This window comes from Pelodiscus sinensis, chromosome 3 (genome assembly GCF_049634645.1).
Source record: "Pelodiscus sinensis isolate JC-2024 chromosome 3, ASM4963464v1, whole genome shotgun sequence".
Classification (NCBI taxonomy): Eukaryota; Metazoa; Chordata; order Testudines; family Trionychidae; genus Pelodiscus; species Pelodiscus sinensis.
This window is the reverse complement of record NC_134713.1, coordinates 11264617-11280886: the sequence shown is the minus strand read 5'-3', so window position 1 is coordinate 11280886 and position 16270 is coordinate 11264617. Positions and strand designations below refer to the sequence as shown.

Genomic DNA, 16270 nt, shown 5'->3' with positions numbered 1-16270 from the left:
CGGAATCCCGCCGCCCAGAGCCTGCGGTGACCGGCAGCCTGGATCCTTTTATCTCCCCCTGGCATGGACTGATGTAACATCTTCCTTAGGATATACTGTCAGCATTATTCTGATGAAGTGTGTGAGTGGGTGGGACATTGACATCTTTTGATATACCTTGAGAGATCATGACATGGATAGAGACAGAATGGAAATGGAAGCAACTAAATACAAAAGACTGCTGCAGTCTTTCCCCACACCATAATTATTTTTACTCTTTGGTTAATAACTTTTGCATTGATAACCTTGTTGCACCCAAACTTGCAGTTTTTTAAAAAAAGCTCTTTGAAATGAGGTTATCTAAGAAGGATTTGTTGTTGTATGGATGTATAATGGTTAGGTGTGCAGTAAATGTGTTTATTTAACAAATCTTTTCCTTGATCAGGTGTAGAATTTTTTTAAGTGCTGTCTACTGTGCCATTTGGGGAGAAAAAAAGCCCATAGGAAAAGAAACACACAAAGTAATATTAAACCAAGTCTGATTCCAACCCCAAAAGCAACACATTAAGTTATGTTCTGTCCTCTACCTACCATCTAGGTCGTAGTTTGGTGAATCCTCTTCCCCTCCTATTCCAAGTTTTAGTTTACCACTTATTCAGCTACAACAGCTTAAGTAAAGAAAGGAATTAAAACCTAAACTTTTCAATGTACATGTATTTGTCAGTTTCATGTCAGATGCATATCCCAGGAAATAGGAAGGGGCAGAAACATTCCTGTTTGACATAGAAACAATTATTATTAATTAAACAGAATCCAGAGGCTAATAGGGTAATGGATAGATGCTAAAATATCATTAACAGTTATTCAGATTTAATTTTTTTTCAGTAGCTTGAAAATCCACCATGCATTACTGAGAAAAAGGAAGTGGCTGTGGGTACATATGGCGGTTTTTATTTTATTTTTTTGCAGAAACCATCATGCCAATATCTAGCTTTCCCTGTGTGGGAAGAAAGTTGGCAACAGTAACGTGGGAAAAAGAGAAACTGAGATACACATACCTTTTAAATATGAAAAGAAAAAGAATGAGTGTGTGTTTGTCTGTGTGTGTGTGTATGGTGGTAGTGGTAGTAGTAGTAGTGAATCTGCTTTTACATATCTCTAGTTAATGGTTGCTGGAATATGGAATTCCAGCAATCAAACTTGATATATCCTTTTGCAAATCTGAATAGACCAAAAAAAAAAAAATGTGGGGCAAAATTCACATCTTAGTTCTGTATATTGGATCTTGTCTGCTGATTCTTCACTCCTGTTACATGTGGAGATCTGTCAGTTACATTGGTGGGACATCTATGCAGGCAGGGTAACACGTTATCTCAGAGGAGAGCCAGTTCTCTGATCAGAGAGCAGAAATTTGCCCTCAATTTTTTGTTCTTTTCAGAGAAATTGTTAATTTATTAATATCTTTATTTAATGTTCATAGAATAATATTAATATAGACCATGGTCTGTTGCATCCAATTTGTTAGTTGCCAGCCATTTATTTGCTCTGTTCCAAATTTGGTTTCATGTCTTCTAAAGTCTTAGCAACACAGGCAATAGTTTTAAATTTAAAAATATTGGTATATAATAATGATCAGTGCGGTCTGCTCATGACTGTTTTAAATCCTTTTAGTTTAGATTAGGAATGTGAAGGTTTAACCTGTTTACCAATCGGACTGTAGCAGCTCCCCTGCTGTTGGGTGTGTGTGGGAGGGGCTGCCTCAGTCCTGCAGGATGGCCTGCTGCAGACAGGGGCTGCTCCAGATGTCAGATGTTACAGCTACTCTGTTTAGTTTGAATCAAGAGGTACTAATAAAGCGTTGTTATATAGAGAGAGTATCTTTTCCAGGTAGTAGTAACCCATGGTCCTGCACTTCATGCCTGGAAATAAATGGTTTTTGTCTTATTTTTATGTGGAAGGAGGAATTGAGGTGAAGGAAAAGTGAGAATGATTTTTTTTTTTAAAGAACTCTTTGGTTCTTAAATTTATGGGATTTGTATGTAAAGTAGGCAAGGGCTGAGTACTGTTATCTATTTTATAGCTGCCTCTTTCAAAGTGTAATTTGGCTGATGTGTTAAAAAGTCGGTTCTAATTTATGTGTGTATTTTACAGTAATTCAATTGAGCTGTTGTTATGTATTTAAAATTTTTGTCAAAGTGTTAGTGTAATGATGACATGGTAAGCAGAACCCCTCAGTCAGAATCCTGGATACTCCATTTCTCCTTGAGTGGGGTTTGGGCTTCTAACCTCCTTTAAATCATCTTTTGTACCAAATAACTGCAAGATAGATAATGTGATGCCAATTTTTTAAAAGCACTGTAGAGGTGATCCTGGCAATTACAGGCTGGTATGTCTAACTTCAGTGCTGGGCAATCTTTTTGAATCTATAGTAAAGAACAAAATTGTCAGACTCATAAGAACATAATTTGTTAGGGGAATGTCAACATGGTTTCTGTAAAGGGAAACCATTCCTCACCAATCTACTAGAATTCTTTAAGGAGGTCAACAAGCGTGTGGACAAAGGGAATCCAGTGGATATATTGTACAGTAAAACCTGTGTTATCTGGCATGCTCAGGGATTAGGGCGTTCCGGTTATCTAAAAATTCTGATTATCTGAGGGTCCCATCAACCTAGGAAAAGCCAATGGACAATAATAGTAAAAGTCAGGTTTTTAATATTGGTAGTTTTGTAGTGTGAGGCAGTTGATCTCACATTTCTATTTTGAGTTAAAGATGATTAGTACTTCTTAAATAAAAAAATGTTAAGCCAATCATGGTAAACCAAGCCAGGCCTGTGCGCCTGAAGATGTGACAGTATTGTGGCTGGGGGCAATGACGGTTAACAAAGTTTTCTGGTTAATAGAGTGCCGGATAACAAAGGTTTCACTGTACTTACATTTCCAGAAAGCCTTTGACAAAGACTGTCGCTAAACTTTCTTAAGCAAAGTAAGCTGTCACGGGATAAGATTTCCTCTTAAGGTCCTCTTATGGATGGTTAAAAGATAGGAAACAAAGGGAAGGAATAAATGCTCAGTTTTCAGAATGGAGAACAGTAACTAGTGGTGTACTGCAGTGGTCTGTACTGGGACCAATCCTATTCAACATATTCATAAATGATTTGGAGAAAAGGCTAAACAATGAGGTCGCAAAATTTGCAGATGATACAACACTGCTCAAGTCCAAAGCAGACTGTAAAGAGCTTCAAAAGGATCTCATAAAACTAGGTGACTGGGTAACAAAATGGCAGGTGAATTTTAATGTTGATAAATGCAAAGTAATGCATCTTGAAAAACAATTAAAGATATAAAATGATAGGGACTAAATTAGCTGTTGTCACTTGAGAGAGATCTTGAAGTCATTGTGGATATTTCTCTGAAAACATCCACTCAATGTGCAGCAGTGTTCAAAAAAGTAAACGGAATGTTGGGAATCATTAAGAAAGCGATAGAGAATAAGACAGAGAATATCATATAGCCCCTATATAAATCCATGGTACATCCACATCTTGAATACTGTGTGCAGATGTGGCCACCTTTTATCAAAAAAGATACCTTGCATTGGAAAAAGTTCAAAAAAGGGCAACAGAAATTATATGGGGGTGTAAGTAATGGCTGCCATATGAGAAGAGATTAATGAAACTGGGACTTCTCAGCTTGGAAAAGAGGTGACTAAGGGGGGATATGATAGACGTTTATAAAATCATGGCAGGTGTGGAGAAAGTAAATGAAGGAAAAGTTATTGACTCCTTTCCATAATGTAAGCACTAGGGGCCACCAAATGAAATTAATAACAGGATTAAAACGAACAAAAGGGAATATTTCTTTACACATCACACAGTGAACCTGTGGATCTCCTTGCCAGAGGATGTTGTGAAGACCAGGACTTTACCAGGGTTCAAAAAAGAGGTAGATAAATTCATGGAGGATAGGTCCATCCGGGGCTAATAGCCAGGATGGGCAGGAATAGTGTCCCTAGCCTCTGTTTGTCAGAAGCTGGGAATGGGCAACAAGGTTAGGATCACTTGATGATTACTTCTGTTCATTCCCTCTGGGGCACCTACTATTGGCCACTGTCATAAGACAGGATAATGAGCTAGAAAGCAGACTCCCCATGAGCAGCAGCTCTCGCCTATTCTTGCCATAGTCTGACAAAAATTATCCTTTGTTGTAAAGCTTTCTCTTTGTTTTTACCAGCCTTAATTTTTCTACTCGTATCTCTTTCTTTTCAAACCTACCACAACAACTGTCTGTAATTATTCCTGTTACTGTAAATACTATGCATTTTGAAATAGTTATGTACAGTGTGTTGTAAAACTGAATTTTAAATATCATATAAGATAATTCACTTTAAAAGGCATTTGATAATTTATAAAAATTTCTTTTTTTCAGTTACACTTTCTTCTAAAAGTATGCGCTACTTAGCATTTAGCTTTGGGAGAAGAAGACACTAACATAAACATTTAATGTAAATTGAGTAAAAACTTAAATGGCTGTGTGTCAGTTTGTAAAAGGAAGAAGGAATTATATCCTTGTTCTTCAATACAATACCATGACGTGGCTGAAGGTGCTTAATTGAAATTAATGGTGGTTAAGACCTAATAACACTACAGTACATTTACTACAACTTGGGCTAGTCTAGGTTTGTCCCTAATAGGTGGAATTACATGTCTTCTCTTCAGTGTCCGTTACACTCTATAATTTATGTCACTATGCTAGGATTTTCTTTTCTGATATTTATCCTCAGTGTTCTTTCTTCATTTAATCCAATTATTTTTATGTATACTTCCTTGTACCACACTAAACAATTTTCAATTCAGTAGTTTAAATACAGGTGATCCTTTCTTTTTTACTTGGTTTAATGTAAGGTTTTTGCTTTTCTTCTAACAGTTTGGTAAACTTATGTGAAACAATTTTCTTTCAGGTTTTCCTTAGGGGATGCTCGCAGACCTCTCCATGAATCAGCAGTATTAGTGGAAGATATCATCCACACGCAACTGATTAATTTGGTAAGACTCTCTTTAGCCTTTGATTACAATGTGTTCCTTGGGATTGCCACCCAGTCTTTCCCGTAAGACTATTGAGAATGTTCTACCTCTTGTTCTTAAGGTGGTATGTGATCATGTAGGCCGTGTCCAGACTCAGGGGTTCTTTCGAAAAAAGTAGCCTTTTTTCGAAAGAACTTCCCCTGCGTCCAGACTCAAGCCGCGTTCTTTCGGAATTATTTTGAAAGAACGCGGCTTTTCTTTCAATGGCGGTAAACCTCAATTTACGAGGAAGAACGCCTTCTTTTGAAAGTTCCTCTTTCGAAAGAAGGCGTTCTTCAATGTAAAGAGGCCGTCTTCGAAAGAGAGCATCCAGACTCGCTGGGTGCTGTCTTTCGAAAAAGCGGATTTCTCTTTCGAAAGATCCACCTGCAGTCTAGACGCGATCTTTCGAAAGAGGCTCTTTCGAAAGATGCTTTCGAAAGAGCCTCTTTCGAAAGAAGCCTGCAGTCTAGACATAGCCTCAGTGACTGTACATAGAGAAAAGGAGGATTGCCTTTACAATCTGTGAGCACCCTTTTCAGCCAGCCACTAGAAATGCTATGTGGAGGAATCCAAGCCTCTGTGCTCTGGATTCCCTGGGATGTTTTAAGCTGCTGCACCTGCACAGAATCCGACCACTGCTCCAATCTTGGGTCCTTCAACACACTCTTGGGATATAGTTCTCTTATCTGACACCCTCTTCCAAAGTTGGAACATGCTGTACAGCATCCTGGCCCTTCTAGGCCCAGAATTCCATCCCAAAGGTATGAAACTTCTCATCTGCAGTTAACTCTTTCAGGCCATGTGTTTAACATATGAATGCTCTTTTATCTTTAATCATGTAAAGCCCAGGAGAGTACAGTTCATACAAAACAATACACATTATATGTATGTCATTGCCTCAGTTTCTTCTTCACTCCAGGGCACTCTTTGGTTTGAGTCTGAGTTTTTAGGGCTGTCCAGAGTCCTTGAGGCCATCTAGGAATTTGTGTGTAGGGCTCCCTACTCCACAGAGTTGCTACTTGCTGGTTGCCCTCACTTTCTGGAGCCCCTTTCCCATATCTGTGACCTTGCCTTTTCTTACCTTGTCTTTTTGGTCCTGTCTGGTCCTCCTGTTCCTCTATGGCTGGGCTGGTCCAACCTGGCTTCCTTTCTTCTGTCCTGAGTAACTTTCCACAGTTCTTATCTTTCTCCTTCCTTCAGCTAAAGTGGATTTGCAAGCCTTGAGCTGCTTTTATACCATAACCTTTTGACAAGTTTAAGTACTGTCATTAACCTTTCATTCCCATTGTAATTGTCTTGGGTTTATGTGCTACAGGACTTGTCAACAGTGGTAGGCCAACATATTTATACACTTTTACAATACGCACTTGGCCATAATACAGTTTTGCAATATCAGTCTGATAAATTGCACAGACATAGCCTTAGCGCATCATACATAGTGAATGATATCTGGTAGCGCTTTATAGACTAACAAAACATGTAGATGGTATCATGAGCTTTCGTGGGCACAGCCCACTTCTTCAGATGACTGGTCATCTGAAGAACTCCGGATGACTAGAAGTGGGTCTTTGCCCACGAAAGCTTATGCTCCAATAAATCTGTTAATCTATAAGGTGCCACAGGACTCCTCATCGTTTTTGCAGATCCAGACTAACATGGCTACCCCTCTGATACCAGACCCAGTTTGTTTCCGGTTCTCTGGTGCTGTGTAATTTATATGTAAATAATTCCAGACCCAGCTAAAGTGGGCTTAAAGCTGGTTGACATTTTTCAAATAATAGATTTTCAATTGCAAAATGGTATTTTCCTTTTCAAAACTAAAGGATTTCTCAAAGTATTGATATTTTCATTTGTGTGCGATGGTATAAAACAATTATCAAAGACATTATCAAATGGTTATGGGCATTTTGCTTACAGTATACTTAATTAAAAACTGGTAATATTTTCATTAAAAGACCTCCTGATTATATTGCAGACTGTGACCAAAAAGTTGTGTAGAAAACAAAATAGGCTTGTTCTGAACCCTGTGAAATTCAAGCAAATTTGAAATTTTGATTTTTTTTTTTTTTGGTTAGTTAAACAGTCATCTTTACTGAGAACTCTATACAGGTTGTACCTCCCTTAACCTGGTCTCCCTCGTCTGGCAACATCCGTGGTCCATGCCGGACCACAGATGTTCTTGGAACACAGAGCCCAGGAAAAGGGAGGTCTGGCAGTGGGGCAGGAGCAATCCAGTGTGCATGTGGGGGGAGGAGGAGGTGGGAACAGACAGCACAGCAGGGCATTCTGGCCCCAGTAGTGGCCAGGGAACTCTGTCCCCAGCTCTCAGTCCCAGCCTTGGCTGCACAGCTCCGGTCATAGAACCGGGTGGCTACAAAGCTCCAACCATGGAACGGGGCAGCTGCGGAACTCCATTGATGGTGCTCTGCCCTGGCAGCAGCAGGGTTGGCAGCATCTAGAGGGGCAGCGGGGGCAGGCTGGAGCCCTGACCCGGTGCCAGAACAGCCAGGAGGGGAGTGACCTTCCCTACTCCGGCAAATCCCCTTGTTTGGGACCAGTCAAGTCCCAAGGGTGCTGGACCAGCGAGGGCCAACCTGTATTAAGAAATGATGGTTTCAGACCAGAAGCAGAAATTCTTGCTCCCTGTATTATGACACTCAAAATTATTGCAACTCCTTAAGACTGTCCAGGTGATCATTTAAAAATGTTATCTTATTTGCATTTTTATAACACTTTTAGCTATATTATTGACTCATGTGTCCCCAATACTTGTGCAAGCCTAGTGGAACATATTTAGTCTTGTGGACATGCACCTCGCTATAAATATAGTGAATCTCACTACAAATTAATAATGTATTTTTTTATAGTTTATTTTAAAAAAATCTGTATTGGAGATAGTAAGATTTGGCTTGAGCCACATCATAAAAGATAAGATGACATTTCCAATTCTGATCTTATAAATATTTTGAAAAATTAATTGTTGTCTTGACCTAACAACTAATCTATTGTGTCGTAATTTTTTTTTTTTGTTATGGTTGCCTCTTTAAGCATAAGAGATTATGGCCACAGCTGCACTATTTAGCTGCAGTGGAAGGTGGATTATTTGTTTTTTTTTACATTAATCCTTAGCTGCACTTTAGAGTAAAATTTGTGTTTGACAGAAATTTAACCTGTGGCCTGTACAGCCTTTTCTTCTTAATAAATAATGTATTTCTTTAGCTGGGTACTTAGTTGATGGCCATGACCCTAGGTTAACCCTGAACGCTGTGTAGGAGAGTGTGTGATTTCCTGTCAGGAGGAAGAATGGGACTAGACCAGCAGACAAACTGCTTTTCTAACCTCTCACCTTTTGGCCCAAGACAGCACTTTATTTCAGGGGAAGTGAAAGTATCTTTAATAGCTCATTGCTTTGACCTTTGACACCTAAAGGACGGAACTCTTAAATCATGGTCTTTTTATATGACATGGTGGGCTTCTGGAAATCATTTTTGCATATTCATTATCCTATAATATTTCACATTCTTACTGAGCTGTTATTGAATATTCATACTGTTTGTTCTCATTTTTAGATAACTATATATACCTATATGAGAGGGTTAAAAACCCACTAACTGTGTAATAAATTCTTCTTGCAAATGTGAGTTTATGCACAGTACCCATGTTTTAATCATGTTCCTCAAAATACTGGGCTTTAGGGTCACCAACTTTCTACTCACACAAAACCCAGCACCCATATCCTGCCCTCTGCCCACCACTCCTCTTAAGCTCTACACATGCCCCATTCCTTCTCCAACGCGCTGCCCCCTCGCTCCTTTCTCCTCCCCCCTGCTGCCCTCACTCACTCATTTTCACTGGGCTGGCTCAAGGGTAGGGGATGATGCCCCTGGCTGGGAAGGGTAGTTGGCTCTGGCAATGGGAGCAGCAGGGGCAGTGCTTGGGTGGGTGCAGCATGAAGAACCCCCCTGGCTACTCCTACACATAGGTGCTGGAAGGGGGACATGCTGGCTCCTTCCCAGGAGTCGCACAGCACAGATGCTTCCAGGGAGCCTGCCAGCCCCCCTGCATGGCACCCCCAGCTGGACAGTCAGGGCATGTCTACACAGCAGGGCAAAAGCCGAGATAAGCTATGTAACTTGAGCTACATCAGTTGCTCAGCTTAAGTCCAAATAGCTTATTTTGGTTTTTGGCACTGTCTACACAGCAGGAAGTCTGAGTTAGAGCACTCTTTCTTCGACTTCCCTTACTCCTCATAAAATGAAGGTTACAGGAGTTGGAGTCAGAAGTCCTCCAACTCAACATTATTTTGACATATTTGAAATAATTGCTTGTAGTGTAGACATGGACTATGTTATTTCAGAATAATGTCAGTTATTCCGAAATTACACTGTGTGGAGATGTACCATCAGTGGCCCTGTCAGTGATGCAGACCGGAGCTGTGAGGATCCTCTTTTGGCCAGGTGTTCCAGTTCCAAACGGGACACTTGGTCACTCTAACTATGCTACGTATTTAGCATATGATAAATATTTGACACATTTGTTAACTATTACATTTAAGAAATTGTTTGCATTCGTGTGATGCAAGGCTAACATGTTTTTGTTTACATTTTTCTTGGTAGACATTTGTAGGAAGAGAGAATACTTGTTAAATCTAGATAGGAGCTTCTGATTTCCCAAATAAGTTATCATCTTGATAAGCACTTGAGGGGTTTACTTTCAACATCTCTCAAGTTTGTAGCTCTGACTTCCTGTTTTTAAAAATTTACCAGATCCCTTATAAGAGGGCCTAGTTTGAACAGATTTATATGGTAACTATTTTGAACCATTCTGTGTATCATGAAATCTGGCTGCCTTGGGAGATGACAGCACAAGACAAATCCTTGGAAAGCACACTGCTTTGAGATTAATGCATCATGATTGCTACCAGAATCTTTTTGATGCACTGAATAATGCACTGGAAAAAAAATGGCCAATTTGTTACTATTATTGTATAATTCTAGCAGGTGCTATGCTATACTAGGCACACAAATACAAGCTCAGTATACTAGTACATGCAAATGGCCTAAGTTACTATAATAATACTAGGAAATTAACGATGGTAATACAGGTTTAACCTCTCTACTCCAGCACCCTGGAGATCTGACTGGTTCTGAATGAGAGAATTTTCTGGACTACTGGAGGTCAATATTGTCGAACAGCATTACTAACACTTCCACTGCTTGCTGTGCTGCTAGAGGATATTTAGATGTAAATTAGAGCTAAATAACGACACAGAACACTGAGAGCTAGGAATGGTGGCTGTAAACAAACTTTATGGGACCGCAGGAAACTTGGCCACATCCATGAAAAGTGGACATCCAGCTAACTGAAATCATTCCGGACGACAGATGTTTCTGGATGAGAGTGTTCTGGATTAGAGAGGTTCAACCTGTAATATGTATCTTGTGGCAAGTCTGGGCTAAGCCCCTTGGGTTCTGCGCTTCCTGGTGGGTCTTTGTGTGTGCCTCAGAGGCTTGCGGTGTCCCTACCACTGCCAAGAAGGCAAGGGTACCCTGCTCCAAGAGCCCTTTTCATCATTGGCCAGCCAGGTTTTGGAGGTCAGTCCATCCGGTAGTTCACAGGGCTCCCCTTTTCCCTTTCTGGCAGCCTACCAGCCAGGAGGAGGGTTGGGGAGAACCCGGTCCCACCCACTTGCTCCGGGTTCTGGCCCAGGACCCTGTAAGGAGTAGCCCCGAGTGGGCTGTGAGGCTTGGCTCTGACCCCACTGAATACCGGCTTCTCCTTGGGCCACTTCCCCAACCCTTCCTGGGTACCTTCTCCCTGAAGCCTTGGACCAGGCCCTGTTGCAAGCTGCCTTGGGTCTGTCTCCTGTTTTGCTCAGCTTGTCTTGTCCTGTCCTGTCTTCTCTCCTCTCCTCTCTCTCCTCTCCTCTGGTTGGTCCCTTTTCTGTGTGCCCATAGCCTTAACCGGGGGCAGGTGCTCTAATTAGTCCACCCTCCAGGCTGACTTCAGATAGGCTTCAGGTGTCCTAATGGCTGGGCTGCAGTCTTTGGCAGCCTACTCTGGGAACATAAACCCACACACCCAACTCCCTATGTTCCAGAAGGCTTCTGCAGCCCCCTGCTCTTGGCCTGCCACAATACGTATATCTATATCTACATCTATCATAATACATTTTTGAATACTGGCAGAACTCTTAATAGAAAACAAAAACAATGAGCAAGAATAGAATGAAAATAGGCACATGAAACTTTGCCTAAACATAGTCTCAATATAGCAAAATAATTATATTTTTAAAAGATCATATTTTAAAGTTCAAAAAATTAATTACATTTCCTCTCCCACATTGCACAATAGCGAAGTGTTTATTCTAAAGTCAAGTTCATTAGCAATCTGGAGCACATTTCCAGGGAAGAGCCTTGCTGAATGAAAGCTTTTGTTCAAATGTTTAAAAACTGATGTGCATTTATTTATACACTAGAAGATTTACTCGGTGTTGCTCAGGTCCTTAACTCAATTAATTTGGGGGGTTTGGAAAAAGGAATGAAAATGTCCATGCTTCATTTAAATCATAACTCTGGGTTGGGGCTGGAGATGAGGGGTTCAGTCTGCCCCAGGGAGGGAGGACAACCCCAGTCCGCTCTGAGCACAGCACTATGGGGGGGCAGGTGAGAAGTGCCTCTCCATGGCTGCTGCAGCTCCCGTGAGCACAGAAAAGTGGAATAGCCAGCCTGACAAAAGTGGAATAGCCAGCAAAGTTCCCATAGGAACCGGAGAGGAAGGGGGGAAGTTTCAGCCCATCCTCCCTCCCTAAAGGGCACCTGAGGGGTGGGAGACTTGAGCTGGGGCAATCACAGAGGAGAAGAGCATGCTCCCAGCCAGCTGCTTTCACCTGCCTGGTGACTCTGTCTCTTTTCTGTATGGTTTTATGAGAAGTAATCCCCTTCTAGGCACATGCCATTTTTCTGGCACAACCAAACTCTTCCTTGCTTTAAGTTGTAAGAGATAGCTGTATTCCGAGTTTGGTGGTCCTAGCTCTTACTGTTTAGGAGGAGTTCTTGAACGGATAGACAGGCAAACTAATTAATAATTCTTAGATTTTCTTTCTTTATTTGTATTTCAATAGCACTTAGATGCTCCTTTCAAAGCTTTATTGTACTGGATGTTGTGCACAGACGAATAGAAGCCATTGCTCCAAAGAACTTGAAATCTAAGCTGAAGGAAACTGATTGCTCCTGGATAGGTTACTGCTTATTGATCAAACAGATATTTTCAGTAGTAGGGGCAGTACTCCTAAAAAGTAGTATATTCACTTTTGTTGGATGTAAAGGTAGATTCTGGAGAAGGTGCGGTGAGGTGGCTAATTATAGAATCATAGAATACTAGAATTGGAAGGGACCTCGAGAGGTTATCAAGTCCAGTCCCCTGCTCTCACGGCAGGACCAAGCACTATCTTGATCATTCCTGATAGATGTCTGTCTAACCTGCTCTTAAATATCTCCAGAGATAAAGATTCCACCTCCCTAGGCAATTTATTCCAGTGTTTAACAACCCTGACAGGAAGTTTTTCCTAATGTCCAATTCAAAACCTTCCTTGCTGCAATTTAAGCCCATTCCTTCTTGTCCTATCCTTTGAGGCCAAGGAGAACAATTTTTTCCCCTCCTCTCTAGAGTACTTGAAAATAGCTATCATGTCCCTCTCAGCCTTCTCTTTTCTAAACTTAAACAAGACCAATTCCATCAGCCTTGCCTCATAGCTCATGTTTTCTAGACCAGGGGTTCCCAAACTTTTTGACACAGGGACCAGTAAATTCATTCACGAACTTTTGGAGGACCTGTAATGTTCATTTGCATATTTGCATATTCATCAATCAAATGATGAATATTCAAATATGTTGTTTCTGGTCCTCCCAAAACCCCCAGTGCCAGCTTTAGCAAAGCTTTTGATATGGTCACCCACAATATTCTTGCCAGCAAGTTAAAGAATATGGATTGGATAAATGGACTGTAAGACGGACAGAAAGCTGGTTAGACCAGGGTTTCCCAAACTTTGTACTTTAGTTGGAACCCTTTTTTTTCAGTACTGCTTTTTGCAGCCCAAAAATATAAACACATAAAAAACAAACTGAGAAAATACCAGACATATAACATGTCTGGTATTTTCTCATTAGGTAAGTTGTATTATTACTAGATGTATCAGTTTGTAGTTTCGAACTGCCTGGCTGGTAAATGTGCTCAGGCTGCATGAGTGTGTCTACCAGTCAGACAGTTCGCAACTAGTCGAGGGGCATGTGTGGGGGGGACAATAGAATCCCTGGGCCGGACTAACTCAAGCTTTGTGCTTTGCGGGAGGGAGAGGGAACAGGGGCAGCGTCCCAAGATCTACATATGGCCAGGTCAGTCCCACTCTCCGCAGGCCGATTCATTCCTCCCCCCTGCTCCCCCAGCTGTGCCTCTGGCCAGCCCTACTTCCTCCAACCCCCTCCCGGGCAGCCAGGTCCCCCCCCCGCTTCTCCTCCCAATCTCCCTTGGCCAGCCCCGCTGCCTGCATCCAGCCCTCCTTCCGGCGGCCGCTTCTTCCCCCCCGCCATCTTCCCCGGCCAGTTCCCTGCCCCCAACCTCGCACCCCCTGGCAGCCTGCTTCCACCAGCCTCCCAATCTCCCCAGCCTGCCCCGATTCCCCCGTCCAGTGCTGCTTCTGGTGGCCAGCTCTCCCCTCCTCCTCACCCCAGAATCCCCTGGCACCTGCACCTTCCCTTAGCCCTGCACCCTCCTGGTGCCTCCCCCTTCCCTTACTTCTCCTATCCCCTTTGCCCTCTCTTTCCCTGACACCTGCCACCTCAGCACTCTCTGCCCCATCCCCTCCTGCCCCTCTGTGCCCTCACACATGACTTGCTCCATCCCCACCTCTCTCATGCCCACCCCTTCTTTCAAGCCTTCTCCCAGCACCTCCTCCTCCAGCCCCCAATGCCCTTCCTCTCTCCTCTCCTCTCCTCTCCTCTCCCAGCATCACCCTGTCCCCCCTCCCACTGACACCTCCCCTCCTGTCCTTTCCCTCATTGTCTGCACTTGGCCCCCTGGCATTTGTCTCTCTCTCCTGCACCCTGTTCCTTGGTGCCTTCCCCTCCCAAGCCCCTTCTCCTTCCACTCTTCCCCCTCCGCGCAAGCCCGCTGCTGCCTCCGCCCAAGCCCGTTCTTTACCTTCTGCCTTCCACATTGCGGGGCCACGTCCATGCCAGGCAGAGCCAGGGGAGATACCCAGCTCCACATATCGGTGGAGCAGGGCCCCAGGCTCTGGAACTCGCCGGCACTTCCAGGTTCAGGGGCGCAGGGCCCAAATCGGCCTAAGGCCGGCCCTGCCAGCAGCCACCAGGCATGCTGAGGCCCGGTATTTTTTTCCCGCGGCCCGGTACCCATCGTTTGGGAAACGCTGTTCTAGACCTTTAATCATTTTTGTTGCTCTTCTCTGGACCTCTCCAATTTTACCACAACTTTCTTGAAATGTGGTGCCCAGAACTGGACACGATACTCCAACTGAGGCCTAATCAGTGCAGATCAGAGCAGAAGAATGACTTCGTGTCTTGCTCACTACAGTCCTGTTAATGCATCCCAGAATGATGTTTTCTTTCTTTGCAACAGTGTCATATGTTGACTCATATTTAGCTTGTGGTCCACTATGACCCTTAGATTCCTTTCTGACATACTCCTTCCTAGACAGTCGCTTCCCATTCTGTATGTGTGAAACTGATTGTTCGTTCCTAAATGCAGTACTTTGCATTTGTCCTTATTGAACTTCACCCTATTTACCTCAGACCATGTCTCTAGTTTGTCCGAATCATTTTGAATTATGACCCTATCCTCCGAAGGACTTGCAGTGCCTGCCAGCTTATTATCATCTGCAAACTTAGTAATTGTAGTAAGGATGCTTAAGACTAGTTGACCAATCAACTATTCGATAAGCAGATGCTTATCGGACAGTTGAGTTGACTAGTCAATTCGCCCCCCCCTTGCTGCCTCTATCAGAGGGGGGGTAATTCAAAGTGTCAGCGCTGCATGGAGCTCATATCCAGGCTCCGTGCCACTTTGAAATGCCTTGAAATGTCATGGTGGCATTTCAAAGGGGCAGCGCCACACAGAGCTGACCCCAGGTGCAGTGCTGCCGCAGTGATGTTTCAAAGGAGGGGCAGTGCCACACAGAGCCCAGGATCAGCTGTGCAGTGCTGCCCCTTTGAAACGCCTCTGCGATGTTTCAAAGCAGCAGTGCTGCGTGGAGCCCATGGTCAGCAGGGGAATCTCTATCTGTTCCCAGGCTCCGTGCGGTGCTGCCACTTTGAAATGCCGAGTGGAGGCCGTGATCAGCTGCGGACTCCCCAGCTGACTCTGGGTTTTGCGGAAATGCTGTATGGAGACTGAGGTCAGCTGGGTACTCCCCAGCTGATCTCGGGTTCCGGGGAATGACACACGGAGCCCAGGACAGCTCGGCAGTTCCCAGCTGACCCCAGGCTCCACATGGCATTTCAATACAGGCCTTGAAGATACTGATTTGATTTTGCCCCCACCCTCAGTTCTGCCTTATCCCTCCTTTATCTCTGCTATTATAGCCCATGCTCCCTCCCATTTCTGACCCATCTCTCAAGTCTCCACGTTTTTCACTTACCTGTGGGCTTTGGTCACCTGCCCTCATCGAACCTAGTTTAAAACCCTTCTCAGTAGGTTAGCCAATCTGTGTCCAAATATTCTCTTCCCCTTTCTTGAAAGGTGAACCCCATCCCTGCTTATTATGATACAGGTTGCAGCAGTAGGAAAGGAGGAATTCAAATCCCATGCCTCCAAATGTAGAGCTGCCCTAACCCAAAAGGGAGAAGGAAAATGGAGATGTTTTCCTTGCCAAATAGCAAAAAAGCTCATCAATCTCTTGAATGCCAGTAACAAAAAGTATCTCACTGGGCTCCCTCCTGATGCCAAATGCCCCAGTTGTCTCTGACTGCCAAAATTCTTTTTTCTATCTGAAAACATCTGTAGTGTGGTTAGACATTACCATAAATCTGCAATAAATGGAAAATTTGGAAGCAGAAGGGAACATATTGAATTTAATACCTGTATTTAATTAACACAATATTGTAGAATCTGTGATTTCCTGGATCAGAGAGTAGTAAATAGGAAAGGGCTTAGGGGATGGTGCTGAAGGAGAATGCTGCATATCCTGATTGCCTGTCTCCAGACGTGTAA

The 16270-nt window shown here is 43.2% G+C and overlaps 1 protein-coding gene across 7 annotated transcripts in view; it reads left to right on the top strand.

The window, feature by feature from the left end:
- Positions 1-16270, top strand: part of SUPT3H (SPT3 homolog, SAGA and STAGA complex component) — a 426525-nt gene that overhangs the window by 208848 nt on the left and 201407 nt on the right. For 6 of the 7 annotated variants that reach the window (XM_075923378.1, XM_075923381.1, XM_006120667.4 and 3 more), the window contains one exon: positions 4939-5023. The exons of the other annotated variant lie outside the window; for it this stretch is intronic. In XM_075923378.1, coding sequence (XP_075779493.1) covers positions 4939-5023 — 85 coding nt within the window. The remainder of the gene's footprint in view (positions 1-4938; positions 5024-16270) is intronic. 7 annotated transcript variants of the gene reach the window in all.